General features: G+C 43.5%; 1 protein-coding gene across 15 annotated transcripts in view; it reads right to left on the bottom strand.

The window, feature by feature from the left end:
- The window catches only part of NCAM1 (neural cell adhesion molecule 1), a 315556-nt gene extending 314564 nt beyond the window's left edge, over positions 1-992 (bottom strand). For all 15 annotated transcript variants that reach the window (XM_082659893.1, XM_082659898.1, XM_082659905.1 and 12 more), the window contains exon 1: positions 677-992. In XM_082659893.1, the coding sequence (XP_082516019.1) occupies positions 677-728 (52 nt within the window). In that variant the 5' untranslated portion in view covers positions 729-992. The remainder of the gene's footprint in view (positions 1-676) is intronic.
- Between the last annotated feature and the right edge of the window lie 10555 nt (positions 993-11547).

The following is an 11547-nucleotide window of genomic DNA, read 5'->3' on the forward strand; positions in this document are numbered from 1 at the left end:
TCCGGGCCGAGAGCAGGCTTTGCAACTAACCAGATATTTGGCAAATGAAAAACTAACGTCATACCGACGGGGGTGCAACAACGGCCACACAGCCCTGAAATTCTGCCCATTTCGCCCCATTTTTCAAACCGTTATTCGGCCGGGGCGGGGGCTAAAGGCGCAAAGGCGGCGAGCCCCACTTTATTAGACCCAGGGAAATAACGATCGGGGGCGGCTGCCCCGGCCTTATTGTTCAGTCTTCGCGGAACCGGGGCTGACAAGCCCCTTCCCCACAGAACCCGAGCCTGTGCGGCTGCACCACCGAACCGCGGCCTCCCCCGCTCCGCCGCCCGCCACCCGCCTTCGGGGATGGAGCGCTGCCCATCGCCGGCGCGGCCGCAGCGTCCCGGGAGCGGGCTGCTCCGCTCCCAGCGCAGCGGGCACACAAAGTGGGAAGGGCGGGCGAGCTGGAGGGGCGCCTGGCGCTCTCTACGCGGGGAGGCTGCCCCAGTCCAGGCAGCCCGGGAGGGTTCGGGTGGGCAGCAAGGGCGACGCGCTCCTTCCTCAGCTCAACGAAAATGACCACTCTTAGCATTCCATGTAAAACCACCCCAAATAACAGCGTTCCTCGGGGGGAGGAGTTGGGGGAGGGTGCAATTAGCAAATCAAATTGCGAATATTAATTTTGAAAATGTACCTGCAGTTCCCAGGAAAAACAAAGTCCAGATGAAATCCTTAGTTTGCAGCATTGTAATGTGCTGGCCGGGAGGGATGTTCTTGCCGCGGTAAATTCTCTGCCCCCCCCTCCCTTGCAGCGAGTGTGGACGGCGGCAGAGCAACAGACCTAGGGGCAGACAATTGCCAGGCTGAGTATTATTATTTTTGCAGAATTGTTTCCTGCCAGCCGCTGCCGAGCTGCGTTCACGCGCTGATCGGAGAATGAGTGACAGTCCCAGCCTCAGCACATTCGCAACTCGGAGATCCTTGCGCTGGCCCGGGTTCGCTTTGATGGAACTGGGGATGGGAGCGGGGGGCGGGGGTGAGAACCTCACTGTGTCCTTCCACCACGCCGGCCACAAATAGTGCCGAACATCAAGGAGGTAAGAGAGACAGGGGAGGCAGCTGCGGCCGCCTGCAAAACCCGGCGTGGAACTGCCGGAGGAGTCGGGCTCTTTCACAGGCAGTCTTCCAGGCAGAACTGGGATTTCTTCTTTTCACACTTCTCGCCTGTGCCTCCGCGGTCCTTGCTGCCATCCAACCTTCCTTAATCAGGAAGGTAGGATACTTTAATAACTAGTAAATAATAAAAGTAAAATTTTGGGTTTGTGTAGGGTTTCAAAGTTGTCGAATCCTTCATTTAGATCCTAAGATCCTCGAATTATAAGGATAGCCTAGGACTTAGTTGTTTTAAGTGCAGGAAATTAGAAATTTGGAGAAGGAGGGGGATTGCTGTTGTTGGGTTTTGTTTGTTAATTTGTTTGTTTGTTTGTTTTATACTGGGTATGAAGTGTGCTCTCCCACAAAGAGGCAGCAGATCTCAGGGGAAGGAGGTGGGAAGCAACTTAAGTTAGAAGGAAAACGCAGATGTTTAGTAGGGATTTTCAGAAATAACTACAGGAAAATGTTTTCTTGTTTATAAATGCCGGAATCTGTGGCCTCTTTATAAAGATAACCAAGATTTTTTATGTAGGTTTTATGGTATAGGCACAATATTAAATAATATTTTCTTACAAGGGCATACAACCTCAATTCTTAAAGATTTTAATATAGAATATCACTGAGGTACCAACGCAAAGAGTTTCAATGAATCTTCCAGCTGTTATTTTAAACAGAAGAGGGTGGGGGAGCAAGGTGAAAATAAACATGTTTCAGCACCTGAGCAAGGTTTGAGTGTTTACGGAACAAAAGGTGAGGCAGAAAAAGGAGCTCACGGTGTCCTAGATGCTGGACTAGCCTACTAGCCTAGCACCGTGAAACCCTCCCAGAGGAAGGCTGCCTGTCTATGTTCAAAGCACCAATGCACCAACATCACCATGCACTCCATTTTTCTTTAAAGGTCAGACTCTCCACTGCTGTATCACTCTTTAAAAACCCATTCTCTGCTGGCTAACCAGCCAGTTACTGGAGAGGCTGGCACCCCTCCCCCTCCCCTCCTGTATACTAAACCCAGGTGGGCCAAACCAACAGGCTGAAATACAGGGGCCCCTGAAAAGTACTTCCTCCCCCAAATCTATCTTTCACAACATTTATTTTTGTAATATTTCCCTCATACCGACGATAAATAATTTTAAAATACAGAGAAGTAGAAAGAATCCCACAGATTCCAGAGATACCCACAGATTTTCTAAGTCTTCTGTGTATGCATATGATTTTTATCACTGACATAGTGTAGCAGCGCCTAACGTCTCATTATAAGCATTTTTCCAGTTTGTTAAAGAGTCCTTTGAAATCTTTTATAGCTATGTAGTATTTCTTCATATTGAGGGCTCTTCAATGGTTTCTCCACTGTTGGATATTTGGATTGTTTCCAGAGTTTAATAATATCAGTAATGGTTTTTGAGCATCTTTTAGTAAGTATTTATTGAACAACCACTGTATTTAGTCCTGTGCTGGGTACAGTGAATTATATAGTTGTTGTTGTTGTTTTTAATGGTTGCTGTATTTAGCATATTTGGCTTCAGACATGAGGTCCTGCTAACATGTAAAATTGCCACATTGGCCTGGTAAATGTAAGTGGGTAAATATATTAGACTCTTTGCTAAGGAAGAGGTTTTGATAGCAGGGAAAGATGGAGAGAACAGGCCTGAGGGGAAAGGGAAGAAAGTGAAGGTTGGGATACCCAACATAAATTTTTTCTATTTCTAATTTTACCGAGAGTGAGAGACACACCCTTCTCTGCAAACCTCCCTCCCTGTAGCCCCTATCCATAGAATCAAAAGATTCCTTGCTATTTTTCTCCCCAAATGTCCCTATTTTTAGTTTTTTAATGTAGGCAGGTGTGGAAATCCTATCTCACTTCAGCATGACTGAATCCCCCCCAGCCCCTCCCTTCCCTGTGGGGCTGCTGCTCTCTGTTGTGGTGATTCATTCTAGACCTCTGGTCCCCAGTCATTGCAGTCCACACTCCATGTATCTCTCCTGTGTTCTTTTAACAGGATCCGTCACTTGTGTCCAATTCGTCAGCTCTCCACTTGTCAGTGCCCACATCTGTGAGCTCTGGGTGTCAATCCTTTCCTGAACCTCACTTTGAAATGAGACAGAACTGTGTCCCTCCCCAGACCTCTTTCCCCAGAGGGAGTCCCAGGCTGTCAGGCCCACATTAATGAGCATCTAGCGAGTGAACAACCAGGGGACTGAAGCAGAGGAAGGAGACACTCAGGACTGCTTTAGAGATTGGAGCTTCCCTAATAAAGCAGAGAATGGGCTATAAAATCAGCCACAGCAAGAAGACCAGCCAGGAAGTTATGACAGTGCTCTCCGGATGGGCTGGCAGGTCCTGATCCTAGGCAGTGGCCCTGGGGAAGGAAGCCAACAGGAGCACAGATCTGAGAAATATTTCCAAGACAAAAAACAGCAGAACTTTGGAACTTTCTGAAGATGGGGGTCTGAGGCAGGGGAAGAAATCAGAATTGCTTCCATTCATTCAACAAATACTTATTCAGTATCAACTAGGTGCCTGGCACTGCTCTAGACACTCAAGACATAGCAGTAGACAAGAGTATCTTTGCCTTCATGGACTTCTGTTCTTATGGGGAAGACAGAAATTAATCTACAGATATCTAGTATGTAGATGGTAATATGTGCAAAGGAGAGCAATAAAGAGGGGTACAGGGGTAGGGAGTTCTGTGGGGGTTAGCATTTTGTACAGGGGAGCCAGGGAAACATCTCTGATTCAGGGATATCTGGCAAAGATCTCAAGAAAGTAATGACTCCAAAGCTTCCAGTGTGGGCAATTAAGTAGCTGCTGGTAACCTTGACAGGGAGTGGAAAAGGAAGGGCAGACTTAGACAAAGGAGCAATGGTGTCAGCTCTGGACACACTAATTCTGAGACATTTGAGGGATAACGTTTGAGGGATATCCAAGTGAAGATGTACAGAAGACGAACAGTCAGATGGAGAGGAGCCTAGAGAACATTAATATTTAAGCCGTGGGCAGACGGAACTGCCAAAGAAATAGTGAAAACACAGAGAGATAGAGAATTAGAATATTATAATGTCACCAACTCGAAAGGAGAAGAAAGTTTTGAAGTGGTCAAATAAGAAGGCTTAAAAGTTTCCTGGATTTGACCATTGGGAAGTCATGAGTGGTCTCTGAGAGAGCAACATTCGTGGGGAAGGGGAGACATCACCGTCCCAGGAACGGAAGACTGGCCAGGAAGGAGCAGCAGGGGGTGTGGACCACTCCTCAGAGGAGCCATGTGATACTGGAGGAGGAGTGTGATAAAGATAATAACAGAAAGACAAGCTTGAGGGAGAAGGAAACTTGAAAGCAGGTTTTCTTCTCTTCTTTTTGATATGAGGAGTTAATTATTAGGTTATAAAGTAAATTGAATTTGCCGCTAACTCCTGCTCACCATCACCACCACGTTATGGTCTAACTTAGACTACGTGAAAAAATGAACTTGGTCTAGAGTCAAGTGCTCTCACAGATGTTTTTCCTCATTTAAGGCTTCTTTCCTGTTGGTGTTGAAAAGGAGAACCAAGGCAAGACCTCAGAGCCCACAGAAATCCGAGGAACTCAGTTTAAACATTTGACATGAGCAAAATGCATTCTGGGAAACTCAGCAGCCTAAGCCCAAAGCCAAAGACAGTGACCTGGGGCTAGGAGAGGCTGGAGAAACAGAGGCATGCCCAAAGAGGTGAGTGTGATGTAGGAAAGAGAGGACCGCAGAGCTAAGGAGTGAGTCTCTAGGGAGCCCTCAGAGCTCCCTCTTAGCTTCTCATAGTCCTGATCTGGTTGACATGAGAAGTGACTTCTAGCTTCTACGGTGTGATGGGGCTGAGGCCACTGACATGCTTCCCTCCTTGCTCGAGGCTGGCTCAGGCCCTGGTTAAGGACTAGTGCACACTCGTCAGTTTGATCCAGCTGAATGATGCTGGGGACTCCAAAAGCTGAGGAATGAGAAAGGTCGACACAGAAACCACTACTTCTCTGTGCAGGTTGTGCGCTGCACAACTTCAAGGGGTGCCTTTCAAGTCCCACTCGTTATATATTTAACCAGATGTTAGGACAATTTTTGTGTCAAGTGCAAGTAAATAATCTCAGGGAAGGGGTGATGTTTCTTTTTTCTTTCTTTTCTTTCTTTCTTCCTTCCTCCGTCCCTCCCTTCTTTCCTTCTTTTTTTTTAAATTTTGCAGACACTTTATTAGAGAGTGCTTTCAACCCTGTATAGGAAGGGAAGGAAACAGTTTGGAAAGAGGGAGAAGCCGAGCCATACCACAGGCACAACAAGGTGTCGGTCAGCCCCTGGGTGCTGTGAAACCAGCTGTAGTGTCCTGGCGTGGAACAGTCATCAGATTTAGGCTGAACCTGACCTTGGGAGAGGCAGCTGTCTGCAGCCAAGGGCAATTTCTCAAGGCTAACCGCTGAGAGCATCCTCCCAAGTAGAGAAGCATGTCATCCCCCAGTCCTGAAAGTGGCATCTGGGCAGCTTAGCACAGCATCCACACACAATTTTAGCTGTAAACCAAAATGTAATTGGGGGGAAAGCTAAATATTTTTTCTTTTCTTGGGAAAGAAGTATTTTCTGTGGGAAAATATATGTAACATAAAATTTACCATTTTAAGTCTACACTTCTGTAGCATTAAATACATTCACATCGTAGTACAGCCATCACCATTATCCATCTCCAGAACTTTTTCACCTTCTCCAACTGAAACTCTGTACCCATTAAACAATAAATCCCCATTTCCATTCTTCCCCTAGCCCCTAATAACAACCATTCTACTTTCTGTCTCTATGAACCTGAATAGTTATACATACAAGAACAATCATATGTTTGTCCTTTTGTTCCTGTCTTATTTCACTTAGCATAATGTTTTCAAGGTTCACCTAAGTGGTAGCATGTGTCAAATTTTCCATTGTATGTATATACCACATTTTGTTCATCCATTCATTCATCAGCTGATGCTTGGGTTGCTTCCACCTTTTGACTGTTATGAATAAAGCTGCTATGAACATTGATGTGTAAATATCTGTTCAAGTCCCTGCTTTCACTTCTTTGGGGTATGTACCTAGAAGTGGAATTGCTGAATCATGTGGTTTAATTTTTTGAGGAATTGCCATACATTTTCCACAGCTGCTGTATCATTTTATATTCCTACTGGCAATGCACATGGGTTCCAATTTCTCCACAACTTTGCTAACACTTTCCTTTTCTCCTTTCCTTCCTTTTTCCTTCCTTCCTTCCTCCCTCCCTCCCTCCATCCCTCCCTCCCTTCCTTTTTCTTTCTCTCTTCCTCATCCTTTCTTTCTTTCTTTCTTTTTCTTTCTTTCTCTCTTTTTTCTTTCTTCATTTCTTTCTTTTTTATTGTAGTCATCCTAGTGATTGTGAAATGGTATCTCATTATGATTTGATTTGCATTTCCCTAAGGTCTAGGGTTATTGAGCATCTTTTCATGTGCTCATTGCCCATTTGTATATCTTCTTTGAAGAAATATCTGTTCAAGTCCTTTGCCCATATTTTAATTGGGTTATTTGTTTTATGCTGTTGTTGAATTATAGGAGTTCTTTATATATTCTGAATATGAATCTCTTATTAGTTATACGATTTACTCCCATCCCATGGGTTAACTTTTCACTCTGTCGATAGTGTCCTTTGATACATAAGTTTTTAATTTTGATGAAGGCCAACATGTCTATGTTTCCTTTCGTCTTCTGTGCTTTTGGTATCATATTCAAGAATCATTGCCAAATCCAAAGTCTTGAAGTTTTCCCCCTATATTTTCTTCTAGTTTCATGGTTTTAGTTCTTACATTTAAGTCTTAGATCCATTTTGAGTTAATTTTTGTACATGGGTAAGGTAAGGCTCCCGTGTTATTTATTTATTAGTTTTCCCAGCATTATTTGTTAAAAAATATTTCCCCATTGAATGGTCTTGGCATCCTGGTCAAAAATCCTTTAACCATATATGCAAGGATTTATCTATGGACTCTCTCTTTTATTCCATTGGTCTATAGTCTGTCTTTACAACAATATCACACTGTTTTGATTACCACAGCTTTGTAGTAAGCTTTTAAATCAGAAAGTGTAAGACCTCCAACTTTGTTCTTCTTTTTCAAGATTATTTTGTTTATTTGGAATCGCTTGAGAGTCCATATGAATCTGATGCTAATTCTTCTTTTCAAAAAAGGTCATTGGGATTTTGGTAGAGATCAAGGGGTATTGTTTTCAAATCTGTCCACAGTTGTTACCTGGTCTAGTGACATCTTGGGGATGGATGTGTGTTAGACATCGCACTCTAGAGCTATGGGAAACTGAGTCACAGTGAACTATCACAAATTGCCAACTTGGGTGATCTATTCTTTCCAATGTAGATATGGAGAGATGAATCAGGATCAAATCACAAGAATCAGATCATGAAATTGCACAGCCAGTTTAGAGAGGTGACAGTGTGCTAATAAAGGAAAGATGGGTTTAAATGGTTTCTTGGCTTTACTAAACTCAAACCTCAGAAACTCAAACCTGTTTTATCTTTGAAAACAACCCCTCTGAAACAGGTGATTTAACAGTCTGGAGAAAGGAGCCAATATTTCCATGTCAAGATCTTCTAAATCACAAAGTATGACTGAGCTAAAGTTAAAGACAGGATCACTTCCTTTCTCCTTCTTACACATCCTCCTACACACCCCAGCAGCAATGAAGTACAGTGAGGTGAGTCCTCAGGTCCTGGAGCTTGACAATCCAAGTTCAAGTCCTAGCTTCTCCACCTGTAGGCTCTGTGGATTTGGGCAAAGTATTTCCCACCTATAAACCTTGTTTTTTTCTTGGTCATAACACCTGCCTTAGAGATGTCTTATGAACATTAGTTAAAATAACATACATAGAAGGCTTAATGCAGGCCTGACACTCTTTCATTCAGCAGATATGTACTGAACCCCTGTCACATGCAAAGCACTGTGTTAGTTGTGGGCAATAAAAAGAAGTCAACAGAACACATGTGTTTACAGGCTTGTCAAGAAGACAAATAACTAAACAAAGAGACCAAAACAATTATAAACTATAATTAGAGTCATGAAAGATATAAACAGTATTGTTTGACAAAGAATGACAGTAGAGATATATTTTAGATCAAGGAGGGAGGTGACAGGTAAGTTGCAACCTAAAGAATGAAAAATACCCAGCCACGTTTCCAAGTAGAGGAGCATTCCAGGAATGTGCAAAGATCCAAGGTCAGAAAAATCTAAATGGTTCTAGAAACTAAGAGAATGTGAGTCTGAGATGGAAAGAGCAAGTGGGTTAAAGGACAAAAGATAGGCACCATGTGAGCCAACTTGAAGGCTAAAGTAAGGAGCTTGTATTGTAGTCAAAGTTCAAAGAAAGCCCCCGGAGGACTTGCAGCAGCAGAGTGACAGGAGTTGTTTTCCATGTTTTAATAACCACTCCGGCTGCCTTGTGGAAAATGGCTTATTAGAAGACAGGTGTGGATGTGGGGAGGCCAGTTATTACAGAAACCACCGCATAAATGCAGGGAAGAGATGATGGAGGCTGGGGAGGAGGTGGCAGGAGATGGAGAGGAGCAGAGATAAACTGGATCAAACTTGCTGATGGATGTGAGGAGAGAGGAGATGCAGAACATGCTAGGAGAATTTGTTTGGAGAGAAGGGGGGGATCAAGGGTTAGATTTTGGACAAGTTACATCTACCTGGGAGACATCCACATGGAAATGTCATATCAGTGGTCAGACATGAGTATGGAAGTCAGAAGAGAGAGATCTTAGCAGGAAATATAAATTTTGGAGTCATCAGCATCAGTGGCATCTAAACCCATGGGAAAGGATGAGGTCACTTAGCCAAAAATGAGGAGAAAGAAGAGAGGGAGGCTTAGGCCCTGATCTGGAGAAACACCAATTTTATGAGTTCAGGTGAAGAAAACAGAACAAGCGAGAAGACTGAGATGAGGTGTCATGAGGTCAGAGGTCAACCAGGAGAGAGCAGCATCTCAGGACCAGGGGAAGAGAGACTTGTAAAAAGGAAGGATGTGCCATGTGATGAATGCTGCTGAGAGGCCAGGTGAAATGAGGACAGAGAGGAGTATCCACGAGATTTGGGAATATGATGGTCATTAGTAACCTTGGCAAGAACAAATTCATACTCTCTGGGTTGAAAGTGAGTGCCTAATAAATGTTAGCTATAATAACAATAATACGCTCCCTACTCATTCCTTCTTTGAGCTTCTGTGATAATAGAAAGACATCTGGGGACTGATCAGGGCACAGAAGTGCAGCACTCAATGATTATTCACACGTACAAGTTGGTCTTATTTTAAGGTGTAAACTCAGACACCGCTGTCCTTCCTGAATAATTGCCATAGTAGTTGTAGACAACTAATGCTCTAAAAGATTTGGTTGCATCAATACTTGAGGTAAGAGGGGAAAATAGATCCCGTTCTCCTCCAACTATCTTTACTTCTCCTGCTCAGTGTCCCCCCTCCTGTTCCTCTGTGTCTTCTGTGGTTATACTGCTTCCCTTGGTCACACCCTAAAATACCAACAGGTATTGACCTCAGCACCAAGGAAAGGAGCCTAGTGGGCAGAGCCAACACTAAATTTAGGTCCCTCCAGGCTCATCTGTATCTTTGGAGCCAGAGAGGATCCCATCCAGGGAACCAGTACCCACTTGTGGCACCTCCTCTCCTAAGAGCAAGCACCTTGGGGAATGAGAGAAGAGTTAAGAAAATGAGGAAGCAAGATGGCAACGATTCGTAATGAAAGGCAAAGGCATTCATCCCATTCCCACTATTACCACCACTGCCGCTTCTTTGCAAGAAGAACAAAACTGCTTGCCTCCTTTACACAGCCACTGCATTACATCTCTCTTTTTTTTCTTTTTAACATCTTTATTGGAGTATAATTGCTTTACAATGATGTGTTAGTTTCTGCTTTATAACAAAATGAATCAGTTATACATATACATATGTTCCCATATCTCTTCCCTCTTGTGTCTCCCTCCCTCCCACCCTCCCTATCCTTGATCCACCTCCTAGAGAAATGGAAATAAAAACAAAAATAAACAAATGGGACCTAATGAAACTTCAGAGCTTTTGCACAGCAAAGGAAGCCATAAACAAGACCAAAAGACAACCCTCAGAATGGGAGAAAATATTTGCAAATGAAGCAACTGACAAAGGATTAATCTCCAAAATTTACAAGCAGCTCATGCAGCTCAATAACAAAAAAACAAACAACCCAATCCAAAAATGGGCAGAAGACCTAAATAGACATTTCTCCAAAGAAGATATACAGATTGCCAACAAATATATGAAAGAATGCTCAACATCGTTAATCATTAGAGAAATGCAAATCAAAACTACATCTCTCTTGAGAATCCTCTGGAACCATCCGAAAAACCACAGCACCAAAGAAGATGGTGTTGCTGGTTCTACACTAGTAACAGAATCCCAAAGAACTCTGAATTTGAAGTCAATATGGGTCTAAATGCCACCTACCTCCACCCCACACACACCTTCCAAACACTGGCAGCCATTTCTACCCTTGTCCCTCTACCCCTTGGGTGCAGTTGGTTCCACAGAGCCCGAGAGCTCCCAGGAGCTCCCAGGAGATACAGTGCTCATTCTAGTCACTGTCTCCAAAAGAGAAATTCCAGCAAGAACTGTGGAGTGAGCAGGCACGTTCCAGGATGGGAGGCTCCCCCCAACCACCATCTGTCCTTGCATCAGCAAAGGAGCAATCAAAAAGGAAGATTCCACTCAGTGACTCTGAGCAGGGGACGAATGTGACCTTGACCTCTGGTCCAAGCTACTCTTCCATGACCCCCCACCTCCACTGCCCCACCATAAACGTCACTCTAAATTTTATTGAAGGAATGGGATGAGTAAACAAACCAAGAAACAGCTCATACAACTCAATATGAAAAAAAAAAAGAATCAAAAAATGGGCAGAAGACCTCAGTAAACATTTTTTTCCAAAGAAGACATACAGATGGCTAACAGACTATCAACGTTGCTAATTATTAGAGAAATGCAAATCAAAACAACGAGATATCACCTCACACCTGTCAGAATGGATATCATTGAAAAGTCTACAGATAACAAATGTGGAGAGGATGTGGAAAAAGGGAACCCTCCTACACTGTTAGTGGGAATGTAAATTGGTGCAGCCACTATGGAAAACCATATGGAGGTTCCTCAAAACACTAAATATAGAACTACCATATGATCCAGCAATTCCACTCCTGGGTATATATCTGGAAAAAATGAAAACAATAGTTTGAAAAGATACATGTACCTCAATGTTCATAGCAGTGCTGTTCACAGTAGCCAAAATACGAAGCAAACTGTGTCCATCAACAGATGAATGGATAAAGAAGTTGTAGTATATATATGCAAT

This window comes from Grampus griseus (genome assembly GCF_964374135.1).
Source record: "Grampus griseus genome assembly, chromosome: 8".
Classification (NCBI taxonomy): Eukaryota; Metazoa; Chordata; class Mammalia; order Artiodactyla; family Delphinidae; genus Grampus; species Grampus griseus.